General features: G+C 39.9%; 2 protein-coding genes across 4 annotated transcripts; one reads left to right on the plus strand and one right to left on the minus strand.

The window, feature by feature from the left end:
* The first annotated feature begins 2,127 nt into the window (after positions 1–2,127).
* On the plus strand, positions 2,128–6,969 carry cep72 (centrosomal protein 72). Its single transcript, XM_029280172.2, has 14 exons — positions 2,128–2,208; positions 2,406–2,533; positions 3,043–3,235; positions 3,315–3,423; positions 3,639–3,793; positions 3,899–3,957; positions 4,047–4,089; positions 4,487–4,687; positions 4,801–4,982; positions 5,091–5,184; positions 5,263–5,441; positions 5,534–5,660; positions 5,752–5,863; positions 5,963–6,969. Exons 1-14 carry the CDS (start codon positions 2,133–2,135, stop codon positions 6,021–6,023), a joined length of 1,719 nt encoding a protein of 572 aa, XP_029136005.1. The 5' UTR covers positions 2,128–2,132; the 3' UTR covers positions 6,024–6,969.
* LOC109994970 (tubulin polymerization-promoting protein) lies at positions 6,653–21,912 on the minus strand. 3 transcript variants are annotated; one of them, XM_020648512.3, is made up of 5 exons: positions 21,731–21,912; positions 14,951–15,031; positions 14,016–14,351; positions 10,064–10,217; positions 6,653–8,836 (listed from the first exon to the last, which is right to left on the minus strand). In XM_020648512.3, exons 2-5 carry the CDS (start codon positions 14,962–14,964, stop codon positions 8,627–8,629), a joined length of 714 nt encoding a protein of 237 aa, XP_020504168.1. In that variant the 5' UTR covers positions 14,965–15,031; positions 21,731–21,912; the 3' UTR covers positions 6,653–8,626. The 3 variants fall into 3 exon arrangements, with proteins under 3 accessions (XP_020504168.1, XP_065814304.1, XP_020504167.1); XM_065958232.1 differs by lacking the exon at positions 21,731–21,912 and adding an exon at positions 15,951–15,996; XM_020648511.3 differs by lacking the exon at positions 21,731–21,912 and adding an exon at positions 15,723–15,910.
* Between the last annotated feature and the right edge of the window lie 312 nt (positions 21,913–22,224).

Consider the following 22,224-nt stretch of genomic DNA (forward strand, 5'->3'; position numbering starts at 1 on the left):
GTTGTAACGACAATAAAGTTAACTCAGCCCACTCAAATCTTTACCAAAAATCTCCTTGCAAAGGCTTTTAAGTTGGCACTTTATGATTTGCATAGGTCCACTTAGTGCCTCAATACATCTTTATGTTAGTGAATGCCTGTGACATCCAACAGAAAAAGGTGAAGGGCCTTTGTGGAGGCCCAACAACCAACAGACATGAATCCTTTCAAAATACACTTTATGAGTCCTTCGGTGGCTCCTGGATAAATTAGTGGCAAAAAAGTGTTTTCTCCACCTGGTGGAGCTACCAGCAATGGGAGGCTGAGGGCAACACCACCCAGGGCTCCTAAAGCATTACCCGCAAACAGACACACAGTCAGGCAGCAGGACAGGGAGGACAGGCCCAGGCAACGTGTCATCAAAGTGAGAGCTTCGACCGACAGCCAGTCACATAGTCCCAGCAGAATGCAGGAGCCACACAGGAGAATATGTGCTGTGTTGTGATCTTCACTGAGCCACAGGAAGTCAAAGGAAACCAGAGCTGGAGCCAGAACTTCACTGGCCCACTGTGCTTCCCTCTGGATAGACGTGAGGTATGAGCTGGAGGGATGCAAGAGGCAAAGTGCTGCAGAGAGTCCAAGAAGGAAGAGGCCTACTGATGGAGCCCTGTGATCCTGCAGAGAAATGTGGATGCGGAGGAAGAAGAAAATGACAAAGGGAGACATTTTATACATTAATGTATTAATTATCTCATTCCCAACTAAGGAAAAGTCTGCTTTGGTACATCTAAAAAAACAAAAGTATTTGATATGTAAAAGGAAAATTATCTTCAATATATCAAATGCACTAATATAAAACGTAAACCAATCAGTGAAATAAGCTTAAGAAACATGCTAATACAACTATAATGAGTTATTTTAAATATCAGTGATCATGGTAGATACAAGCTGTTTTCTCAACAACAAAAAGTTGTCGTGCCCATCACGATTTCCCTGAATCAAGAGCGACACACTGGAACTTTTTTAATCTTTTCCAACCAACAGAACAATATTCAGAGTTACCAAATTAACTTTACTTAAAGAAGACATGGCTGGAAAAACAAACGAAACAACACTGCAAAGCTATCTATAATTTAAAAAAAAAAAAAAAAAGGAGAAGCATGTTTGGAATTTGTGCCTGAAAATGACTTCTTCAGTAATCAAAACAGTTGCAGGTATTTATCTGGGTACCTTTATCTCTTTGCACATCATGTCCTGTATGCGTAAGTGTGGTGTTTTTTTTTCCTTCTTCTGTAAATTGTCTTTTCTCACACCTACCCTCTTGCAGTGGTTTAAGGCGTTAAAAATAACAACGTGAAAATATTTAACATGTTGCTGATGGTCAAGTTAGAGCCATCAGTCAGTATCAATGTTTCATAACAGCAAAAACTCCTCACAGTGACTTCAAATCAGGCCAGCTACAAAAATACTTATTCACACTGCTGTAAATTAGACCTACCTTAAAGAGTGTGTAAGAAGAGTGAAGTGCTGTGGCAGATAAGATAATGTTTGTACAGGACGTCATCCACTCACAGGACGCCATTGATCCTGAGTACGAGGGACACTACGTGGTGACACCTCCACGCAACCGTTGCTAACGGCAACACAATTTATTTCCCCCCACTAAACGCCTCTAAGGGAACTAATATATCTGACGTATGCGTCTTAAAGACTGGCCAATGTTTACTGAAGTCACTGCACTGCCTGACACAGACCTCAAACCAAACTTAGAGCACAAAACACAGGCGCGTTTGTTTGGACACGTGACAAGTTCCGGATATGGACAGTGCGCATGCCACAAAGAGATGCTTTCACTGTTGCTCGTAAAGTCTGACACTATACCATGAAGGAAAGACGTGTAGGCTTGCTAACAGACGGAAGGAAATTATTTTTTTTGTTTCTAATGCCACTAATATTTTGTTCTTCTGTAAATGTGTACACCGTGTATCATTCTGGAGACGTTGTTTTGTTGTTGTTTTTTGACGAGACAATGCTGTGCAATTAACATTCAAAAATAAATACCGAGTTACAGTTCAATCTCCTAACATAATGGTTAAACAGAAGACGATCCTGACTTTTACGATAGTACCTGAAGGCAGCTTAAGTTCGAAAAGTATGGCCGCGGAGTGTTTGACAACAGTAACAGAGCAATGGATACGGGACAGACTACAATTACATCATCCATGTCTCGGTAAAAAAATAATAATATATATATCTCATGCTGATACAAACTCTTCAATTCAACAAATACTAGCTTATACTGAGGCCCAAGCCGATGCGTTTATTATTTGTTAAGCAGTGTAAGCGTCCATGGCTAAGCTAACCAGAATGAGCCAGCTGCGAGATTCAAAAAATACAGTTCAGTCTTTCTTTGAACTTGTTAAACAGGTGATGTCCGCTCATTGAGCCTCCCGGGGACCAATGAAGAGAAGATCAGACACCTGGGACATTCACTGAATAACTTTGTCCGTTTAAAGTCTCTGGATCTCTCATGCAACGCGCTCCTGTCTGTTCAGGTAGGTTAAAATTATTAACTTTTAACACTTTATTTCAGTGTAAAACAGATATGGGTTTGTTAGATGATCTTCCAAATGGCCTGACAGTCACATTATTATTATTATTTTGTGTGTGGCTTGTTATAACTCCTTAAAGGATGCCTGCATGATTTAATTGATTCACTTTAAAGATGTTTCTAATAATTAACATTTCACACACATTCAACCCAAATATAGACATGAAACTAATTTGGTGTCTTTTAAAAGTCACCTATAAATTGTTAAATGTCTTGACGCATAGTATGATTTTGTACTACTTGACAACTAAATGACAAACCCAACTCTCACCACTCAGATTCATGACCTCTCTTTAGAAAGTGGACTCTTTCTGAGTACACACTTGCCTCCCTTGCACAACACAATTTTTTAAAAACTTAATTTGAAGATGTGGAAGGCTGACGTTGTTATAATGTGATAGTAACTGTGCCTCAATCCCGTTTAAAAAACAAACTGTGTTTTATCCTCTTCAGGGTATTCAACATTTAAAGTTGCTGGAGAGGCTGATTCTCTACTTTAACTTAATTCCTTCCCTTGAGGAGGTAAAGGAACTGTTTAAGCTGCCAGCTTTGAGAGAACTTGACCTCAGGCTTAACCCTGTGACCAAACGTTACCCAAACTACCGCCCCTATCTGGTACATGCTATGCCCAATCTGCGCAAACTTGGTAAGATATGGTGACTTAATGCACATTTAGTTATTCTTAGGTCAGTTTTAAGCATAACTCATGGTCCATTACTTTCCAGATAGCTGTTCAGTCAGAGACACTGAGCGAAAAGCTGCAGTAATGCAGTTCTCCTCTGATCTTCTACCTCAGCAGAAGAGCTCTGCTTTGAATCTGGCTGCTGACCAAAGGTACCATCATTGATTGTCTTACTCAATGAAAATGCACAGAAATCTTATTGGATCAAATATGAGAAATGGAAAATAAACCTTTGGAAAAGTTTGGTAAAACATTTCCCATCAGCCTTTACAAATGGCCATAATAACCTAGATCTATCTACTCCTTTATCAAAATGAGTCTGCTGTTTGCTTGAGTTACACTTGCTGACATTGTCTGTGTTTTCCAGACGATGCAACAGGAGACTGGCTTTAGTTGACCGCTTAGCCAAGAGGCTCTCGCTCGTCACTGACACGGATGATATTGTTTTGAATTTTGTTGAGAAGGATCAGAGAGATCAGAGTGAAACTGGGGCCCTCTCTGCATTTTGCGAGAAAGCAAATGGTAGGATGTCAAAGTTGAAAGATACATTTATACTCAATTCTAAAACAGTAGAATTTGGTCTTTGTTTGTTTGTTTCTATGTATTTAAATCTGATTTCTCTGTCAGAACCCAGAGAGGAAGAATCTAAAGATTTTACAGGCTGGAGAAGTTCTACTCCAATAAAGGTAATACTCATTTAACTTTTGGTTAAAAAAAATCTAACAGTCAGTACATGGAATTGGTTAAACTTTATGGATTTTTTTTTTTTTTTTAGGAAAATGCTAAATCCATCCTCAGGTATCCTCCCTCAAAATATGGTAAGTTATTTAAGTTTCAGTAAGAAATTCTGTAAATTACTCTTCAATCTCAATCGTGATATACAGTATTTTGTCATTTATATTAAATTTATGATGGAATTTACGCGGTGCAAAGAAATAATGATCCATGAGCAATTTATCAAACAAAGGCATTTTTTAAACACATAAAATATGTGGTTTTGATTCAGTGATGAGAGTAGACAATCAGGACTTTGTGGTTAGAGGGTAATTTTCCTGAACTAGTGATGAGCCCTTTGTTGTTGACGCTATATAAAACCACCACTAGGGGGCGACAGAAGGCCATTCTTCTGTATTCTGTATTTTCATTATGAACTGAATGTGTCTATCGATGGAACTTTAATGTCTTTGTTTTATTATGCCATTCTCTGTTGACCAGATAAAACAGAGTCCAAAGTGTCACACGTGAACCAACAGCCTCATAAAGAATGCTCCACCTCATTAAACGTGATTGAAAGACCGAAGGTGTCCTTCGGCCCGTATGTTGAGAGACACAACCCTGCACCTGATAAACAAAAGCAAAAGGACACCGCCAATCAAACCAGACGTGCAGCCAGGGGACATTTTACCCCAAACCCTGGTAAGTGCTGGACGTCTGTTCATAATAAAACATGTTGTAAGATGATACAAATAAACAACTACTAAATGTTGTTTTCTTCAAGTTGTTGAAGTTCTGTCCTCAACTTTTTCCAGATCAGAGTCGCCGTCATAGCTTTTCATTTACTAACATCCGGCCTCCAAGTCCACGTCGACCTGGTTTGAATCTTTCTGACCCCTCCAACCCCATCTTACACCCCCCAAGGCTGACCTACTCCAGCTTCAGTAAAACAGAAGGGGGCTGCAGCCTGCCGCAGCAGAAGGAAAAGAAACAAAGGGTGGGAAGTTCAACTGAATCATTATTTGTTTTTCCTAGGTACTTGTAATCAACATATCTGAGGTTATTTCTTTTCCCAAACCAACTAATCTCTGAATTCATGTCCCAGGGTAGTTACAGGAAACCCTTAGAGATGCTTCTCAACCTTGTGGATAAACACTGGACTGGGGAGAAGTCGCTGCATCAAAACAACAACTTCCTGTGTGAGTTTGGTTTAAGGAATGTGCGATTTGATTCCAAGAGCCTGAATGTCTTTTCATCATTTCTATTTTTGGCTCTAGCTCAGGCAGTCCAGATCCTCTCCATGATGGAAAACGATATTTCCAGTCGAGAGGCCGAGGTCAGGACCTTAAGACGGGAAGTTGATGAGCTGAGCTTTCAAAGGGCTGCAAGAGAGGAAGAACACAAAACTGAAGTCCGTAACCTCTCATCTCAGTTTGAGGAAGCTCGCAGTGCAGTCGTGAGTGGATGAGGGTTCTAACAACAACATTGAGCTTTAGGGTTGCTTTGATAAGCACCATGTATTTACTGTCTTTACTCTGACTGACTCAGGGCAAACTCAATGAGCAGTTAAGGATCGTCTTGGAAGAAAATGTCTCTCTGCAGAAACAGCTCATCAAGTTAGAGCGACAATATCTCAAGTCTATGATGAAAAGTTCTCCTATGACTCAGATTAAAGGTGGGTGTAAATCCCAGTGGGAGACACACGAGTAAGCATCTTTCTGTATTTCTCTCACACGCTCTCACTCCTTGTGTTCACACATCCTCAGAAGCTCAGTCAGAAGTGGAGGAGCTGAGGAAAGAGATCGAGGGGTTGAGGCAGAAAGTGCAGGAGGCAGAATCGGTCAAGGAATTGTCGAACATGCTGCAAGAAAACCACAGGTAATGAGATGCAGCAACTGCATGTCGTCACTACTGTCTTTAGACACCAACAAAGATGAACCCACAACTGATTTACTTATTCTCTGTGTATGACTGTAGGTCCCTGGTGGCTACCAATGAATGTTTGCTAGCTGAGCTGAAGAGAAGTGGGGATCTTTGAAGGAGACTTTGAATGAAGAGATGCACACCGGGATAAAAAAAATATCAAAGCCCAACTACGCTGACTCACATTAGCATTGCATTCGCTGCATGATGCCCAGCAGCTCCAGTCTGTTTTTCCTTCATTTTTTTGTGCATATTATGTCCCAAGCTATTGTGTTTATAGTTCAGTGAATATTATCTTGAAAAACCGTTGCTTTGGTTTGTGTAAAGGAGTGTCAAAGGTCTCTTATTTTAATAGGTTAATTGGGGGACATATTAGCAAGACGGTTGTAATTTATTTTCTGGATCAGTGAAAAGGTTGTACCTCTATGCCATTTCCCCCCTTTTTTTTTTTAGGTCACTCGTGTCTCCATCTGCTTTGTACGCTGTAGTGGAATGAATGCATCCAGACTCCAGCTGCACTGACTTTATTTATACCTCAGCCTTAGGGCCAGAGAGCTGCATGCTTTCCTCTCACAAACACTAATGTAAGCCATGGAAAAAGCAGGTTAGAGCATGTATGTTTCTACATAAACCCAATGTGGCTTTTTACTTTGATGTGACTGTTACAGGTCACTGGTTGGTGCTACTGCTTACTTGTACGCAAATGTGCTGCATTCCTGAAAAAGACAATGAGAATGTAAAACATTGTGTTTGGACTTGACACCCTGTGACCTACTCAGCAGAGGTCCTTAGGTGTGTGTTTTATTTTCAATAATGCACTACAAATCATGAGCATACATTAAGAGGTCTAAAGAACAAGAACAAAACACTGCATGCACTGGGGCACAATATTACATTAAAGGTTATTTAAAAACAAAATAAGTCATTATTGTTCCTCCACATGAAAGGTGCACAGTATTTGGCATTAAGCACAGAAAACAGGTCATACTCGAACCACTGCAGCAGACGGGGAAAAAAAAAAACACGAATAGCTGCTTTTTGATGCACGATTCTTCATCAGCTGAGGCTACAGGTAGTGTGTGACAAACACTGTCACTATGTTGGAAAAATATTCTACAAAAGGATTTTTAATTGTTTGCAAATGTTCCCTTTTTCTCACAGTAATGAAGAATACAACAGTAAAAACCTGCTTTAGTTTGAAGTTGAATTTGTGCCTTGGATGACATACCACTAATACTCCAAGTCTTCACCGAAAGAAAGCAAATACGCATTAATATGTGAAGCTGACTTTGAACATGTACAGGTCGATATATATTCATTTCAAGCAATACAAGATTTCATCATGATTGAACAGTTTGGGGTTTCTTTTTTTAGCAAGACAACATTGAAGTGTGTCCAGTAGTCTGTCCTCACAGCAGTATATCAGCATATCAGAAATGACGAATGCCTACTGTCATCTTTACGCTTCTGAATCAAATGCAATATACAGAACATGCACAAAGTACAGCAATACCAAAAAAAAAAATACGAGGCCAGTGTGATAAATTAAGCCATGTGGCTATTTTTTTTTTCTTTTTAGAATATACACAATCTTACCACAAATATATTAGAACTACAGTATAGAAATCTGATGAGGAAATATAAGTAAAATGTTAAAAATACAATCTTGTACAACTGAGCTCATCTCCCCTGGTCAGAGCTTCCTTCTTCAGCTGAATTCACCAATTTCAAATTTTAAATGCATGTTAGCAAAATGGTATGTGGGTAGACATAAAATGGGACATGGACAACAACAGCCACGGAGAAAATTAGGAATTCCTGTTTCTTTTTTTTTCTTCTTTTTTTTCTACTTGTGTTAAAGTGGACCTATTTAAATGGTTTACACAGAAGGGCGTTTGCTTTTTGTCTGTTCAACATGTTCACAGAAGGAAGGGGAAATGGCAAAGGTCAAACATGTTCAGTCTTAACAGTGAACTACATTGTTTTTTTAAAAAAACTTTTAAAAAATGGACAAAACACTTCATTTTTCTTGGACTGTGTTGAAGGCATATTACTGAAATGACTGAGTTTGTACAATAATAACAAATAAACAGTAGATTTTAGGAAAACTTAACAGTTTGGGATGGCAAAAAAACAATTTACACTAAAGATGAAATGACCAGTTAAAGCTTTTTAAAAGAATTAGTCATCCATTATATGTTAAAAAAAATGCATGCCAATTACTGAAACTGCAAATCAAATTAAAATGCATCTTATTAGCTGAATACGGGAATAGAAACATTTCCATTTAAAAGTGCGATGTTGTAATTCATCAAACTGTCGTCACGCTTTTGTTTTTTCTTGGCATGTGGTCTCAATTGTGCTCAATAAATATTCTAAGGCCCTATCATAATAACAACGCTTCATTATTCATAGCATAGCAGTTTCTCTCGTTTGTTCTCTTCAGTGTTTGGCAGTAACTTAGAAATGAGACAGGAATGTACCAGCTGGTGATGACTTTGTAAAAATAGATGTAAACAGTTTTCCAGTTCTCACACTTCACAAAGAGAGGAACTTAAAAAACTCTCTCTCGGACACACACACACACACACACATAAAATAAAAATAAATGGGTGGGAAAATATATGAAATCCTATTATTTTGTGCTTTCTTTGAGGACTCATTTAATAGAAAATGACCCTAGAAGTTGATCAAATGTTTATTCCTCATCCCTTGGCCTCACATGGGTTTGCCCTCTGTGGGTTTATTCACTTTCTTTTCATAGGACCCTCGATGTTTGTATCCCGAGACATATCCTGAAGTGTCAACTATGTCTTCTCTTCCCGCCTTACCCTTCCCGCGCCCGGTGGGGTCAAAACGCTCCTTGTGCGACCCTGTAAACTTGCTGGTGTCCGTGAGACGGCTCACGGTTGGGGAAGCCACGGCTCTCTGTGAGGAAGTTTCAAAAATATTTGAGTTTTATTTTCTGTGATTTCCAGTGAGTGAATATATTTGCTTAAATACCATTTTTAGTCAAAGGTAACATTCAGGGTGGTAGGTATAAAAGCTGTTTTCATGTTATAGTGCTGTGACTCAAGTTGTAAGAGGTATAAAGTTAGGTAAGGGGACAATACTTTAAGGTTTAACCATTTCTCCATTCATTAGCAGCTAAAAAGACAATGAACAGTGAAAATCTGCAGCAAATTCAGGTAATATTGTAAGTGAAAACAACATACTTTATGTCATAATAACCATGAAGAATGGACAGCACAAGAGCTCCCCGACAAGTGAAGCCAAAAGACTTTTCAGAGCCTTTCAGATAGGATGCAGTGAGTGCTGCTCACTTTCATTGTCTATGTGTTTTGCGGCATGAGAGCGTATCTGCGCCGAGCTGAGTGCAGTGCAAGCTCGCCATCTGTGCGCGCTGCACTGAAGTAAAGAAGAACTTGGCGCGTCTAGAAGGAGGTAAGTTCAGATCACAACAAAACAATGTCCCACTTTCCTCAGCTCTATGAAGCCGGTTTAAAGACCTACCAGGATGTCGCAAGAAAGCTCTATGTTTTGAAAAAATGTCCAACAGTTTGGGTGTACCAGATGTGTTTAAAAAAAATACCTACAACAAAGCCATAAAACGCAGCAATACAAGATGTAAAGACGTCTGCATCTTTCTTCCAGGGGGCGATTTCAACAATGGTGTTCTATTGAAACAGAGGTTCTGTTTCTTCTTGTCCATTGACATTTTCCCCTTTATATCAGGGAAATGGCCTGCTTCTCCACGTTTCTCTACACTTGCAACTGCTGTATAGTAATTGTGACGTCTACCCCACATTGGTCCATAGGAACGGCCTCATTTCCTTGCTGATGTTATTTTAGCTGATAAGGTCATTATGTGCTAACCTCAGCTGTTGTCTAATGTTACCTTATAGGGTCATCAAATAGGTTTTTTTACTTGACACGTGACCTGAACTCACTCCTAATTTTCAGATTCCATTGTCTACTAAGTTGCTCAATGTTGGAGAATGAGAGAATCAATAACGATTGCAAGATACCCTTCATTTATTCAACCATTCAACCTGGAACACAGCAGTACACACTGATATAAGTTTCACAACATCAGAGGAAATAGGCTGCTGGGGTGTATTGGTGAATTAAGTCGGTGATATTCAGGCTTTTTACCGTGACTCCAGCAATGACGGGTGCCTTCCCCTCAATCAGCTTGAAGACTTCGGCCTCAGCCTCCTCTCCTGTCTTTTCTTTGTATTTCTTCCTGGCCAGCTCTCCCAGTGCAACCTTGAACTCGTCATATGTGATGTTACGGCTGGATTTCTTCCTGAAATGTAGGATAAAATAAAGGAGCTTTAATATTGGATACTACTTGTCACATTGCAGCACATTCATCTACCAGAAATGTCAACTATGTTACTGTATTTAGCTGTGATCCATCATCAGCAGCTAGTTTCTACAGCTTCTAAAGCTGGAAAAGAGAACAGACAGTAGTGTACACAGAGCCATGTGTGATCAATTCAACATGGCAGATGGAGGACACAGCATGGAGATGGTATTCCTGAAAGATAAACAATGAGAAAAACTTTTACTGTTTGGATTTAGTCTCCCAGTGTGACTCAGTACTTGAACAACTCCACACACACATCACATATTCACCTGTAGACTGTATATTGGACTGTCTCTTTTATCATGCTTTATATTTAAAGCTGTAAAGTTCAGCTCCAGGAGTCTGGACCCAGAGCCCTGATGTGTGTTCTTCCAGTAAAAGGACATTTAGACCTCTCTTATCACTACATGCTCATGTCAAAAAGTTGTTACCCTTGAAAAACCATAACAGACAAAATTCTGAGCAGTCTCTAATTTACTTCAGTTGTTGAACTGGACACGTGCCCAGCCACGTTAAAAGTGCATAGTAACACAAACACAAACAGCCATTGCCGTGGTGATTAATCACCTAAACAACTACCTATAAACCCTGCTATCTCCCCGGGCAACCTGCTGTCATAGCAACCAGCTACAGTTAACAGAGATGTTTGGGTTTATTATTAATTCACCTCATCCAGTGACCCTTTTTTTTTGTTTGGGCGATCCTTCAGTGGTAAATATTTGAGAGCTTCAGTCGTGTGCGCCTGTTCCATGCTGTCTATTGTCAGGAGAAAACTGAAACTCCAGCTGCTGTTTCTATCTTAGGAAGATACCTGGGGTTTCTCTGCAGATCTCTCCAGAAGGAGTTGTTTTTTGTAACTCTCCAAAGTGTAAGAATGACTAAGCTGTGTAGCAAATTAGAAACAGAGGAGGCTGAAATAAGAGTTAAAACAGACAAAGGTTGGAGGGCAAGTGGAACTGAAGTTTTTTTCACGGTTCTACTGTAGCTGACCTGCTGTCTGTTTCCATTAGTTCAACCATCTGCAGTAAAGGGTCCATATAGATCTGACGCAGTAGCTGACAGTTGTTTGTTTTTTTTCATGTAAATATGCTCACGCCTACAATCGTGTTCAGCGATGAGGAAACAAAACTAAAGCCTAGAAAATGAAGCCACTGTAACCATGACCGATTAATTAGCTCACACCAGATTTCTACCTCATCCATACTTCATGCTGTGGTGTTCTGGCTCCAAGCAGACAGCACAGCATAGACTCAGTGTGCTTCAGCAGACCTCCATACCCCCGATAAACAAGGATTCATTCAGCCATACTGCGATCAGTCAGTGCTCATTAGGACGTTTCATTTTTCGTGTGCAAGCAAAGAGTTTTGACACTGATTAAGGGGAAAGTGAATCTGCCTCTATGGCATGGCAGCCCTCCACGCCTCAGCCAAGCCAGGAGTCTGAAACTGTATGAAAATGAGCCCCTCCCCCCCCAGTCTGCATCTCTCTTTAAATCTGAAATGATCACTGTCTGATTAGATTGTTCTCTACTTTACTCATTAACACTGCAGCCTGGTTTGAATGCATGCTAAACTATCTTGGACCCTAATCAGAACCTGCAGGCCTCAGACGACAGAGGCTGCAAATTCACAAGCAAGTCACACATCCAAAGACAGAATGTAAAAAAATATCACAACAGGTTCGCCATGAAAAACGTGCGTGACAGGAAACATGTTTTTTTTTTTTTCACCTTTAAATCCCTCATGTGGTTACAGCATTGCACATTTCTAAATATTGCTCTGCAATGGAGCAGCATGAAAACACGCTTTTAGTCCCACAGCCAGCTTTAAGTTTCCTCTCTGTGTTTCGCCAAGAACATTTCCCCAGCGGTAAACATAAACACACATTGCCATGCCAACAGTGAAGGTGTTGATTATTGTAACTGAAAATCAAGAAAAACAAGGGAAGCTTTTAGCTTTTCAACTGCATAACCGCACGACTCTGAAAGTTGCTTTGTTGGTCAATGCCAGTCATGAAGACTTGCAGGCTACATGAAATACTTCTGTCTGCATGATGCATTCTGCATTGTTATATCCTGCAGACAAACCTTTCCTGAGTGGAAAGAATATGCAAAACAATGACTTAAAGTTGTTGTTATTATGCACAAATAAACCTGGGCACTGGGTTCAATCTGGGACATAGTTGGTTAAGTTGACATTTCTAAGCTCTTGTGACTTGTTTTGAGTGTTTGTTTTTATCATAATTGTATTTATTTATTTCAAGTAAGCTATTATATCTTACAATTTCACACAAAATCACAAAACACGTTGCAGCTTTAGTTTTCACTTCACTAAATGTTTGTAGTAGTGGTAATCGGTATGTCCTGGATCTGCTTTTAAAATACTTTATCCTTCCTAAACATCCTTGTTAAAAAAAGACAGCATCAAACAGTCTCAAACAGACAAATAACACTAAAAACCATTTTGGATTCTCCTGTGTAAACATGTGCACACAAAGTGACTTAGATGAAACTGTGATTACACACCAGCAGAAGATGGAAAATCCAGTAAATCAACATGAGATTTCCAAGCAGACATTTTTCAGGGCTTCTCCTCTCCAGACTCGATGATGAGTGGCTTCCAGCCATACACTCTTCTATTCTGGTGCCTTGTAGCAGAACAATCTTTATTCAAAACGTTCAACCAGAATAAAGAAGGGGCTCAAAGCTGCTTTGTATTTGAAGGAAAATCTCTTTAATAACAAGTTCTCTCTTGCAGCGGCGTTATACTTTGCCTGTTATTCAACTGCGTGAACTTCTCTTATTGTATTTGGCCGAAATTATAACACTTGATGAGCCCGGCAAGACATCTACACTTATTTTTCTACCAGTCCAAACAGTTTGACACTCAGTAGACTGGTTTAACATAAGCACAGCTGTACAGATGAAAAGTTGTGCCTCCTCTGTGAAACAATATTGAGGTCACAGCTTCGTATTAGACTCTACTTCACTTAAATCAAGCAGTAAAGGATGAATCAAACTAGCCTGAGGAGGTGCAGGATGAGCCATCTTGGCCTCTTGCTCTGGCGGCTGTTTTCTGATGGACAGCTCCAGATGAACCAACTTAATATACGAAGTCATCTTTCAAAAGGAAACTGCCTGGAAACATGGAAGTCAATAACTACAGACAATGTGACTGAGAGTTGATTCTATCGTGCCAATGGTTATTTCAGTTTGACCAACACTGTTTGCTTCATACCATATCTCTGCAGACGCTAATAAATAAAGCAATAAAGCAATTGGTTGACACCTTCATTCATTCTAATCCCTTCTGGTTGACCTTTCAGTCAGCCAGAGTTCAATAATGTCTGTGCCTGTTTGAGCTTACTGTCTGTTGAGATGATGGATTTAATAGTCTAATGAAAATAATAAAGTAGAACAGTGATATCCTTTGTATTTCAGTCCTACGGTTCAAAGTCTGTCTCAGTATTCACCTCCTTGTTCTTACAACCACAATGCTCTGAGGTCTGCAGCACTTAAGTGACCTTTCGGGCATGTGATCTGGGTGACTAAGCCTTTTGTCATCTCTGCTGCTGTTGTAAAAAGAACACACTCCTGTAGAGGCATGCCTGCAACAAGATCTAATCTTGTTGTAATGTCTACAGATTTATGTAAGGCGATTTGTAGAGAAGCAGCAGCACAGATAACCTTAAAGAATTTACCATTTCAAAGCACCAAACGTCTGCTTCGTTTCTTACTTGACTTTGCTGAAGACAATGTCCACATCAGTGAGGGTGATACTCTTGCCATCAATCACGCCACAGTCTTTGCAGAGCTTGGACCAGTTCTTGCCGTGCATCTCCTTGCCGGTAGCGCGAGTGTCACCGTGGATGGCGAAACGACGAAATGACTCTTCCAAAGCAGTCACCTCAACCGGTGTGGACGAGCCCATTCCTCCTTCACTGGTCCCGTTAGACTCGGTGGAAAGCCTTTTGGACGTGCGGTCTCTAGACTGGTCATTATGTGGCCGTAGAGGGACCGTGCTCATGTTAGGGTGCTTGGCTGTTTGAACTTTGAAGTCATCTATGTTGGCTCTGAATGGGAAAACAATCGATAGTAATCAATTTGGGGTGTACAGGGCTGTTTTTGGTTGAGGTGAAATTAGTCTTCGAAACCAAATTACCAGCTTAGTCTTACACCTGAACCACATCATTTAAGTGACAGAATTAAAAGGTTACGAAGATTTACAGGAAAGTCTCATGAAGTTAATCAAATTCAACAGGTGCACACAAAATGCAACATTCAATCCCACCCTTATCTTCGGTTGAAATCCATCTGATCCAACCCTGTTCTGCAAGACTTACAATGGACAAACCCTTCCACAGAAGTTAAAGTGTGTCCTGCCCGCATGTCAAGACACAGCTTGCAGAATTGTCTTTTGGCTGTCGCTTTTGCAGTACTTCTGTGTTACACAGCAAAGTTTCAACAGTCCAGACTGAGGTGTGTTTCTGTGGTCACACTGCCTGTGAATGGGCAGGTGTGTTTCGTGTTCTGGCACAGAGGTGAAGGATATTAATAGATCTCAGTGGAATTCCAAGGCACACAAATCAAGGAACCGAGGGAGCAGATGGATATTTGAAGTAAAACAGAAAATTGTGAAAGTGAAGGCTCATGTAACTAGTTTAAAACTTACTTGTGGTCTGCCATGCTCGTGCAGGAGTTTGGTTCCTTCTGAAGAGTGCTTGAATTAGCTGACTTTAGTTTTCTCTTTGTGCTGTGGAAAAATCAGAATGGAGGTGGATACTGTGAGGGGATGTGTTTGAACATTCAGTGTGTGTGTGTGTGTGTGTGTGTGTGTGTGTGTGTGTGTGTGTGTGTGTGTGGTGGATAGAAAAAGGAATAAAAATCAAAGCAATTCACTCAAAATTCCTGCCAGAAAAATATAACACACTCCTCATCATCACTCTTATATCTTTCACAATTACCTGTGACATAACATCTATTCCAGTCTGTCACACAAACAAGGCTATACTTTAAAGGAACCCGTCAGTTACCACAACTTCAAAATCCTCTTCCTCATAATTCAATTCCATGTTAGAAATTGTTTGTTGTGACACATCTTTTTAGGGCGGTATTCCCTAAGACACGACTTCACTTCTCTTCACCTCCATTCTCACTTAAGACGATGATTTCATTCAGTCTGGGTTCAGGGATTCCTCTCCAAGCACAACATCATCCTCATTTGTATTTCTTTGTACACAGCAGCAGCATTTCTCCCTCTCAGTTTAGCCTTACGCTTGAACCACATCTAAAATGCTTATGTTAGTCACCCTTCCTAAATGAGGATGCAAGGAAATCAAATTACAGCCATACAAAAAAAGGGCAAAAATACGCCTTGATGCCTTATCTACTACGATTATGTAATTCTCTGCTATATTTACAGAAAGTGTTGGTTCTCTCCTCACCTTTCAGCTGTTCCCATGCTTAGCGCAGCATCCTTAAAGGATGAGTGTTGCCGTGGCAAAGAACCCTCCAACAAACTCTTTAAAACAATCTAGTTACAGTGGCACTGAATCCAGTTTAAGGAGATAAAAACAAGGCGCAAACCGCAGAGAGATGTTGTGGGCTTAACTGCCGCTCCAGTTATGGGTCTCACAGGTCCCTCAAGTCACCAATGAAGAGTGTTCACTCACCCTAAGTGACACCATGTGTAGCGACGGGTTTTTGTTTCCACGACCCTGTGGCCAACAATCACAACTATGACCTCGCTTAGTACAGTCCACCCTTAAATTGGTACAAAAGTTCCAAGATTGACACAGCATAAAGCCATTATCATCGAGATAGGATTCTTGGGGGGGGGGGGGGGGAGAGAAGAGATGATTAATGTCTATGAATAATGGCATTCAGAGCAGCACACACTGGGAACCTATTGTCCAACACTAGTGGCTCTTCTGTCCGGCCCATGCCTGTTTCTTCACACAGACACACATGGTGACATCGCAGAGTACCACTATTGATGGCAGGGGTTTGTAGTCATATGTCATCGAGGGCTCGGGCCAAGTCAATCCAGAAAGAGTTGTTGAGGTTGTTCAGGCCACAGCCTTTTATTCTAAGCAAATATCATAAAGTATGCATGTCATTTATTTTATATAGTCAGCTATTAATCCAGAGTAAGAGATGAAGATGGAGCACGTTTGCATGTTAGTTAACTGCAGTGAGATTGTAAATGTGTGCTGCACTGATCTATTGTAATTAAATGCAATCTAATCAAGCTTCCCTCGATGCAGTCGGATGTCTAGTCTACCCGCTTCTAATGAGATCTGGAAAAAGATCCACAAAGGAGTTCAGTTGTGTTTTTAGTGACTCCAAATCCATTTGTCGAACTAATATCTCGGAATTTCTCACTTTTGTGTCGCAAACAATTCTGAGAAAAATCCAATCTGGATTCGGTTTTGTGAAAAATAAAACCAAAATGGCAGATGTCCCAATTCAGATGATCAAGTATATGAACTGTTTTTATTCTATAGTCATAAATTGGCACAAGAGAAAACTAGTTTGTGACAAATCAGACACTGTTATATCATACAGTATTGTATGAGAACAAATCCATTTGGGAGACCCTTGAATAACCCAATTGAGGAAATGGCAAACCGGTGTGACACCATTGATTACTTTCTCTAAAATGTCCTAAAATACCTCAACACTTACAACACAGATTCAAAGAGCTTAAAATGATATCTACACTTTACATGTTTGCAGAACCAACATGTTAATGCACTAATAATGTTCAATTGAGGATCATATAGATCAGGGAAGCAGCAAATCAGAACATTTGAGAAGCTTGAAGAAGAGAATCTGTTGGGGGGTTTTGCTGAGTAAAAGGCTTTTGCAAAAACAAATGTTAACAAACATATATGTAACTTTTGTTGATGGAGTGATTCAATAAGGGGTTCAACTACAATTCCTCTGGTAGGTGTTTTATCTATGTACAATCAAGGGGATTATGGGTAATGCAAAGGAACAGTTACGTGTCATTTGTCTGTGTTTTCATGTGATCTATGTTTAGAAGTTCTTATTTTCATGCAGTGGCTTCCTGCATTACCCACACTGAGGTTTCATCTGACACTTTACTTTTCTGTGGGGATGCACATCCTCTTAAAAAGGTAAGCTTCTGCTGTGTGTGTGCCCCATTGTGTTTCAATGACAGCACCCAAATCTGAGTGAAACAAAGGAGTCTTTTCATTCTCAAACACCAATTTATAGTCAGTAGTCTCAAGTGACTGAGTCCTCAGTAGAACGAGCCTCTTCAAACCACATCATGTTCAATACATGAGAGAGAGAGAGCGAGAGAGAGAGAGAGAGAGGTCATAATCACTGCTTTGAATTCAGAGGCCTGAAGAAGACCACATACAGAGATTGAAGGGAAAGTAGAGTTCTGACAGCTTATTTAATCATATTATTGCAGACTGTATAGACTTAAGTCTATTCAGCAATGCTAGATTACCAATATGGGAGTTTTTAAGCTAACTTGATTCTCTGAAATATTAAATAAAAAGTCAATTACAACCATCGTTTTATATTGGTTTTGTCCTGTGCCTTTAATTCTGCCTCACTGCCACATAAAAAAAACGAGAAGCCATTTGGTTAAGGGCAGATCTCCAGAGACAAATCTGTGACTGGATGACAGCATGCTTACATACACTCGCCTTCTGGCAAAACACTGCACAGATGAGTGCTTTGGCTATAAATTGACCCATTTTGAACCACATCTATTCATAGCAACAATACGCTGGAACATTCTATTCATTCTCGAGGGAGGAGATCAGCCAGCAGACAACGACACGCATCCTGAAATACCAAAACGATACATTTTGTGTTTTACTGTTTGTTTGGCAGTTAAGAGTAACGAGAGAGAGAGAGAGAGAGAGAGAGAAAGAGATAGAGAGAGAGAGGTGTGTGTGTGTGTGTTTAACAGCAGCCTCCTCTCCTCCATCATGCCATCGTAATGCGTGGGCACAAAGAGATCCCATCTGCTTTCTATCTGGATCGGCATCATTTCCAGGCTGCTGCTCTGGAATGTGAAGGTGTCAGTCAGTAAAAACCGTCATTAACACACTTAAGATCCCCACTCCGCTCAGGACTGACCTCCATCTAGGAAACAACATGTCCGCCAGATTTATGATACCAGTAATTACACCTCTGGGCAAAAGAACCTTGATTGTTGCCCTAAATCTAGTCAGACGTATTCAAGGCGTATTCATGAAGATAATTTTGAAAAAAGTGTCAAACATTTAATGGTTGGAGTTCTTCACCTTTCAGAATTTACTTATAATCGTATAACATGGATGTTTTATGTACATTAAACAGAATTGAAAAAACGTCACATATCTACTTCTTAAGAAAGGGGAGCAATGTGTCTATCGAAAACTTAACGTGTGTTTTATTTGTTTTATTTGTTTTATTTTTCTGTTTGATTCTTCTTTCAAAAAATGTGCAACTAAACTAAACTAAACTAAAGGTAAACTCCCGCACACTGTCTAAGTCGCAAACAAACATTTATTGGCAACGTTTCGGTACTAGGCAAATTTGCCCGACGAAGGTCTAGTACCCAAGCGTTACCAATGAATGTTTTTATGAAAGTTAGACAATGTGCTGGAGTTTACCTTTATGTACGCAAAACAAGATATTAAAAACTTCAGCTTCATCCAAGGATGAAGTGAAATAAAATGACTGATTGAATAATTAAGACAATATTGATGGTGGTAAAGAATGATTGTAATAACATTAGCATCAGACCTATTGAGCCCCATTGTAGTACTGGGTGACACATACTTTACAATGAACATGGGCCTCGATTGGGCAAAAGTAAATATGTTAAACACATTTTACACCACTTTGTAAAGAGAGTAAATAAGACTCAGGAAAATAAAATAAATAGGACATACAGTTTTTCTCACAATTCTTTTTTCTAAAATGCTGCCATTTCAAGGCAAGTAGTCCAAGTATGTAATTATGATTTAAATGTTTGTGACGATGGGGATTTGTCTCCTTTGCTAAGTGTGTGGAATAATTCTCACGTGGAAGAATAATAATAAATAGACAGCTGAGATGATGACCCTCAAGCTAAACATGACCATATTTTCATATAACGCTCATATTTTGGAAGCACATATATAGTGGTTGCATTTTAAAATGTGCTAATAGAAAACGGAAATATTGACCCTGCTGGTGGTCTACTCACGCTTAATGCTGTTGTAGTTCATTTTGAGTTCATCCAAATATGAGGGTTCTGTAGAGGTTTGAGATGGGTATTCTAACAGACCAGTGGTGCTGCTTTCTTGTGTACTTCCTGTTTCCTCTCTGCATTTACAATGCAAACTATCCGATAAAGGACAATAATGTAACTATTAAATATTTCAACACCAAAGTTGTCTAACTTCAGCTGAAAACAGTCTCAATAAATGCCCCATTCTAGGTTTTGATAAACAATACAGTGTCCTGCCGTTAAAGGAAATTATACTTAGCACTTTTTTAAGACAATTTGATAGTCGGTACACACCAGCAGGTTTGGAGACAGCATGTGGAATTGACACACTGTCAGAAATGAACAAGTTGATTCTTTATGGCGGTTTATTAATCATTACATAAATATGAAGGGCATTTCCCTCAACATGGACTCAACACTGTGTCAGTATTCTACCACCTCACATCACTAACCCTATAAACCATTTCAAGTTTGTTCCCAGTTCCAACTCTCACTCTTCCTCTCCAAAAACACAGAAGAAAGGTGCAGCACTGAAGCACAGATCTGAGGTCACCACCTCGATGTCTCCGTCAGTAGTCCTCACCTCCCTAAACCCTTTAACCGCTCTGTGTGAGTCAAAGATCTTGGCAAGCCTTGTGCAGAAGAAAAGCAAGATGTTGGAAACAGGCTACATTGGTTATTGTTGGCAGCAGTAGCAGCAAGCCAAATAGAGGTATGAGGCAGAGTGAGGGAAGCACGGGGGTCCTTATGCAACCCCACATTTGTGAGGAATACATGATGCTAGAGACAGCAGAAGTGTCCCTGACATGGCTCAGATGGAGAAAGGGTCTGTGTAGCCAGGAGCACATTCGCTCTGAGCGGAATCCAGTTCAAGATTTATGAACTGTGTTGTGTTACGACACACTTAATTAATATAACTTATTTCAGAGTCTTTATAATGTCATTGAAATGCCATCTGAAGTCTCTGATAAAGCAATGTCTTATGCATAAGCTATAAACACTGAAAATCCAAACCAGTGACAAACACAACTCCTTCCTAATGTAAAGGTCAATACAAATAAATAATCTTAGTTTGCTTTGACACTGTTTAAGACAATGAAGGCAGACTACAACACTTAATTTTTGCCGGAGAGCATTAGCTTTATTTGGTAAACCTGACCTGAGATTGAGTCATCACAAAAACAAATAGGGTAACTTACACACTGAGGTTAATTGCTTGTGACAGAACCCGAAGGCTGCTGGGCCAGTGCAATAAAACCTACAACAGTAAAAATCTGGGACAAACTCATTGAGTGTGTCTTCCCCTCATGCATACATAATTCAACCTATGGGGAGAAATGCAGCTACAAAACCCTTCACAGAGAAAGAATACACACCATAACATAACGCAGTCTTTTCTAAGAATGGAATTTAAAGTCTTATTCTGTGGATTTATTTGCTAGCAGTACAAAAATAATGACATCCATTTGAAATAAATCCTATTACTCCATTTGTCATCTTTCAGAGCTTAATCCACAAAGAATCAAGGAGCTAATAAGAGAGGGCATTAATCCCTTTTTTTTTTATACATAATTATGTAACTAGGCCTACCTACATGTAACCTAACTGTTTGGCTTGAAAGGCTGCAGCCACAGGTCTAATGAATTGTCAATCATTCTCTCTAACCAATGCTGGAGCGTAATGGAGAAACCCTCACTGTGGTTCACACTGAGCCAGCGTTTAGAAGATAAACAGAGAAGAAAAAAAAGCCTATGTTTTTCTTACTGGACGTGGCTGCAGCAGTTGGTGTGTCTGAACGAAACATGTTACATAAACTAGCAAATGCCAACATTCACACAGAGTGCACGTGATCCGTTTGTTATTGTCAGACCCTTCTGCCAATGCAGAACAGAGCTTTACAGGTTTAAAAAAAAAAAAAAATCTGTCATGTTTTCCTCGACTCTGATCAATGCATGCTGCCATGCGTCCTTACAGCACAAAATGCATTCACAGCACAAACTATAGCCTATAGATAACCATCATGCAGAAGCCTAATCAGGCAGGGACGTCTATCAAAATAACACAAAAATGCAAAAAAAGTGAATTTGTGTAGGCTGTCATCGCATTTGTCGTTTCAGATATTGCGGGGGGGGGGATAAACAGGCAAGAGAAGAAAACATAATAATGCATCTGCCATGAAAGTTATCATGCCGAATTAAATTGAATCACCTTTGTGTTGTTATCCTCCACTTCCCATTCAGGTTCACAAAATCATATTTGCGCGTCGTGGTGTCTCGAAGTGTTTTTTCCTCCCCGCTGCTGCCTTAAAAGCTCTGATCTGTCTGTTCTCGATGGTTCAGTCCCTCCAAGATGCTGAAGAGAAACCGGCCCGCTGATTGGCTGCCGCCTTGTGCGCGAGCTTGTTTTCTTGCAGCCTCGTTGTTGTGATGGTGCTTCAGTGCTCAGTGGAGCCCCGATAAACAATCAGTTTGAGCTCGGAGCATCTTATTTTTTGGCGCTTTGGTAGGCGGAGGTGGAAGATGTAAACAAAGGACGAGGACATTTGATAAGTAGGGTCGTTGTTAGCTTCATTAATGAACAACCAATGTGAAGTCAAATAGAAAGGAAACATATCAGAAAGGACAATGGTCACTGGCAGCAGCAATAAAAAATATTTGTTTTAATGAACCTTGATTTTGGCTTTTTTTCAACACTAAGTCTTG

Source organism: Labrus bergylta, chromosome 8, assembly GCF_963930695.1.
Source record: "Labrus bergylta chromosome 8, fLabBer1.1, whole genome shotgun sequence".
Taxonomy (NCBI): Eukaryota; Metazoa; Chordata; class Actinopteri; order Labriformes; family Labridae; genus Labrus; species Labrus bergylta.

Bases quoted from the DNA above. Each gene is read 5' to 3' on its own strand.
- cep72 (XM_029280172.2), top strand. From the start codon at position 2,133: ATGGCCGCGGAGTGTTTGACAACAGTAACAGAGCAATGGATACGGGAC. The intron at 3,958-4,046 runs GTAATACTCATT...TTTTTTTTTTAG, and splicing joins GAAGTTCTACTCCAATAAAG to GAAAATGCTAAATCCATCCT. The intron at 5,185-5,262 runs GTGAGTTTGGTT...TTTTGGCTCTAG, and splicing joins TCAAAACAACAACTTCCTGT to CTCAGGCAGTCCAGATCCTC.
- LOC109994970 (XM_020648511.3), bottom strand. The intron at 10,218-14,015 runs GTAAGAAACGAA...CCTACATTTCAG, and splicing joins ATTGTCTTCAGCAAAGTCAA to GAAGAAATCCAGCCGTAACA. The intron at 8,837-10,063 runs GTAAAAAGCCTG...ACTTCCTCACAG, and splicing joins CCGTCATTGCTGGAGTCACG to AGAGCCGTGGCTTCCCCAAC.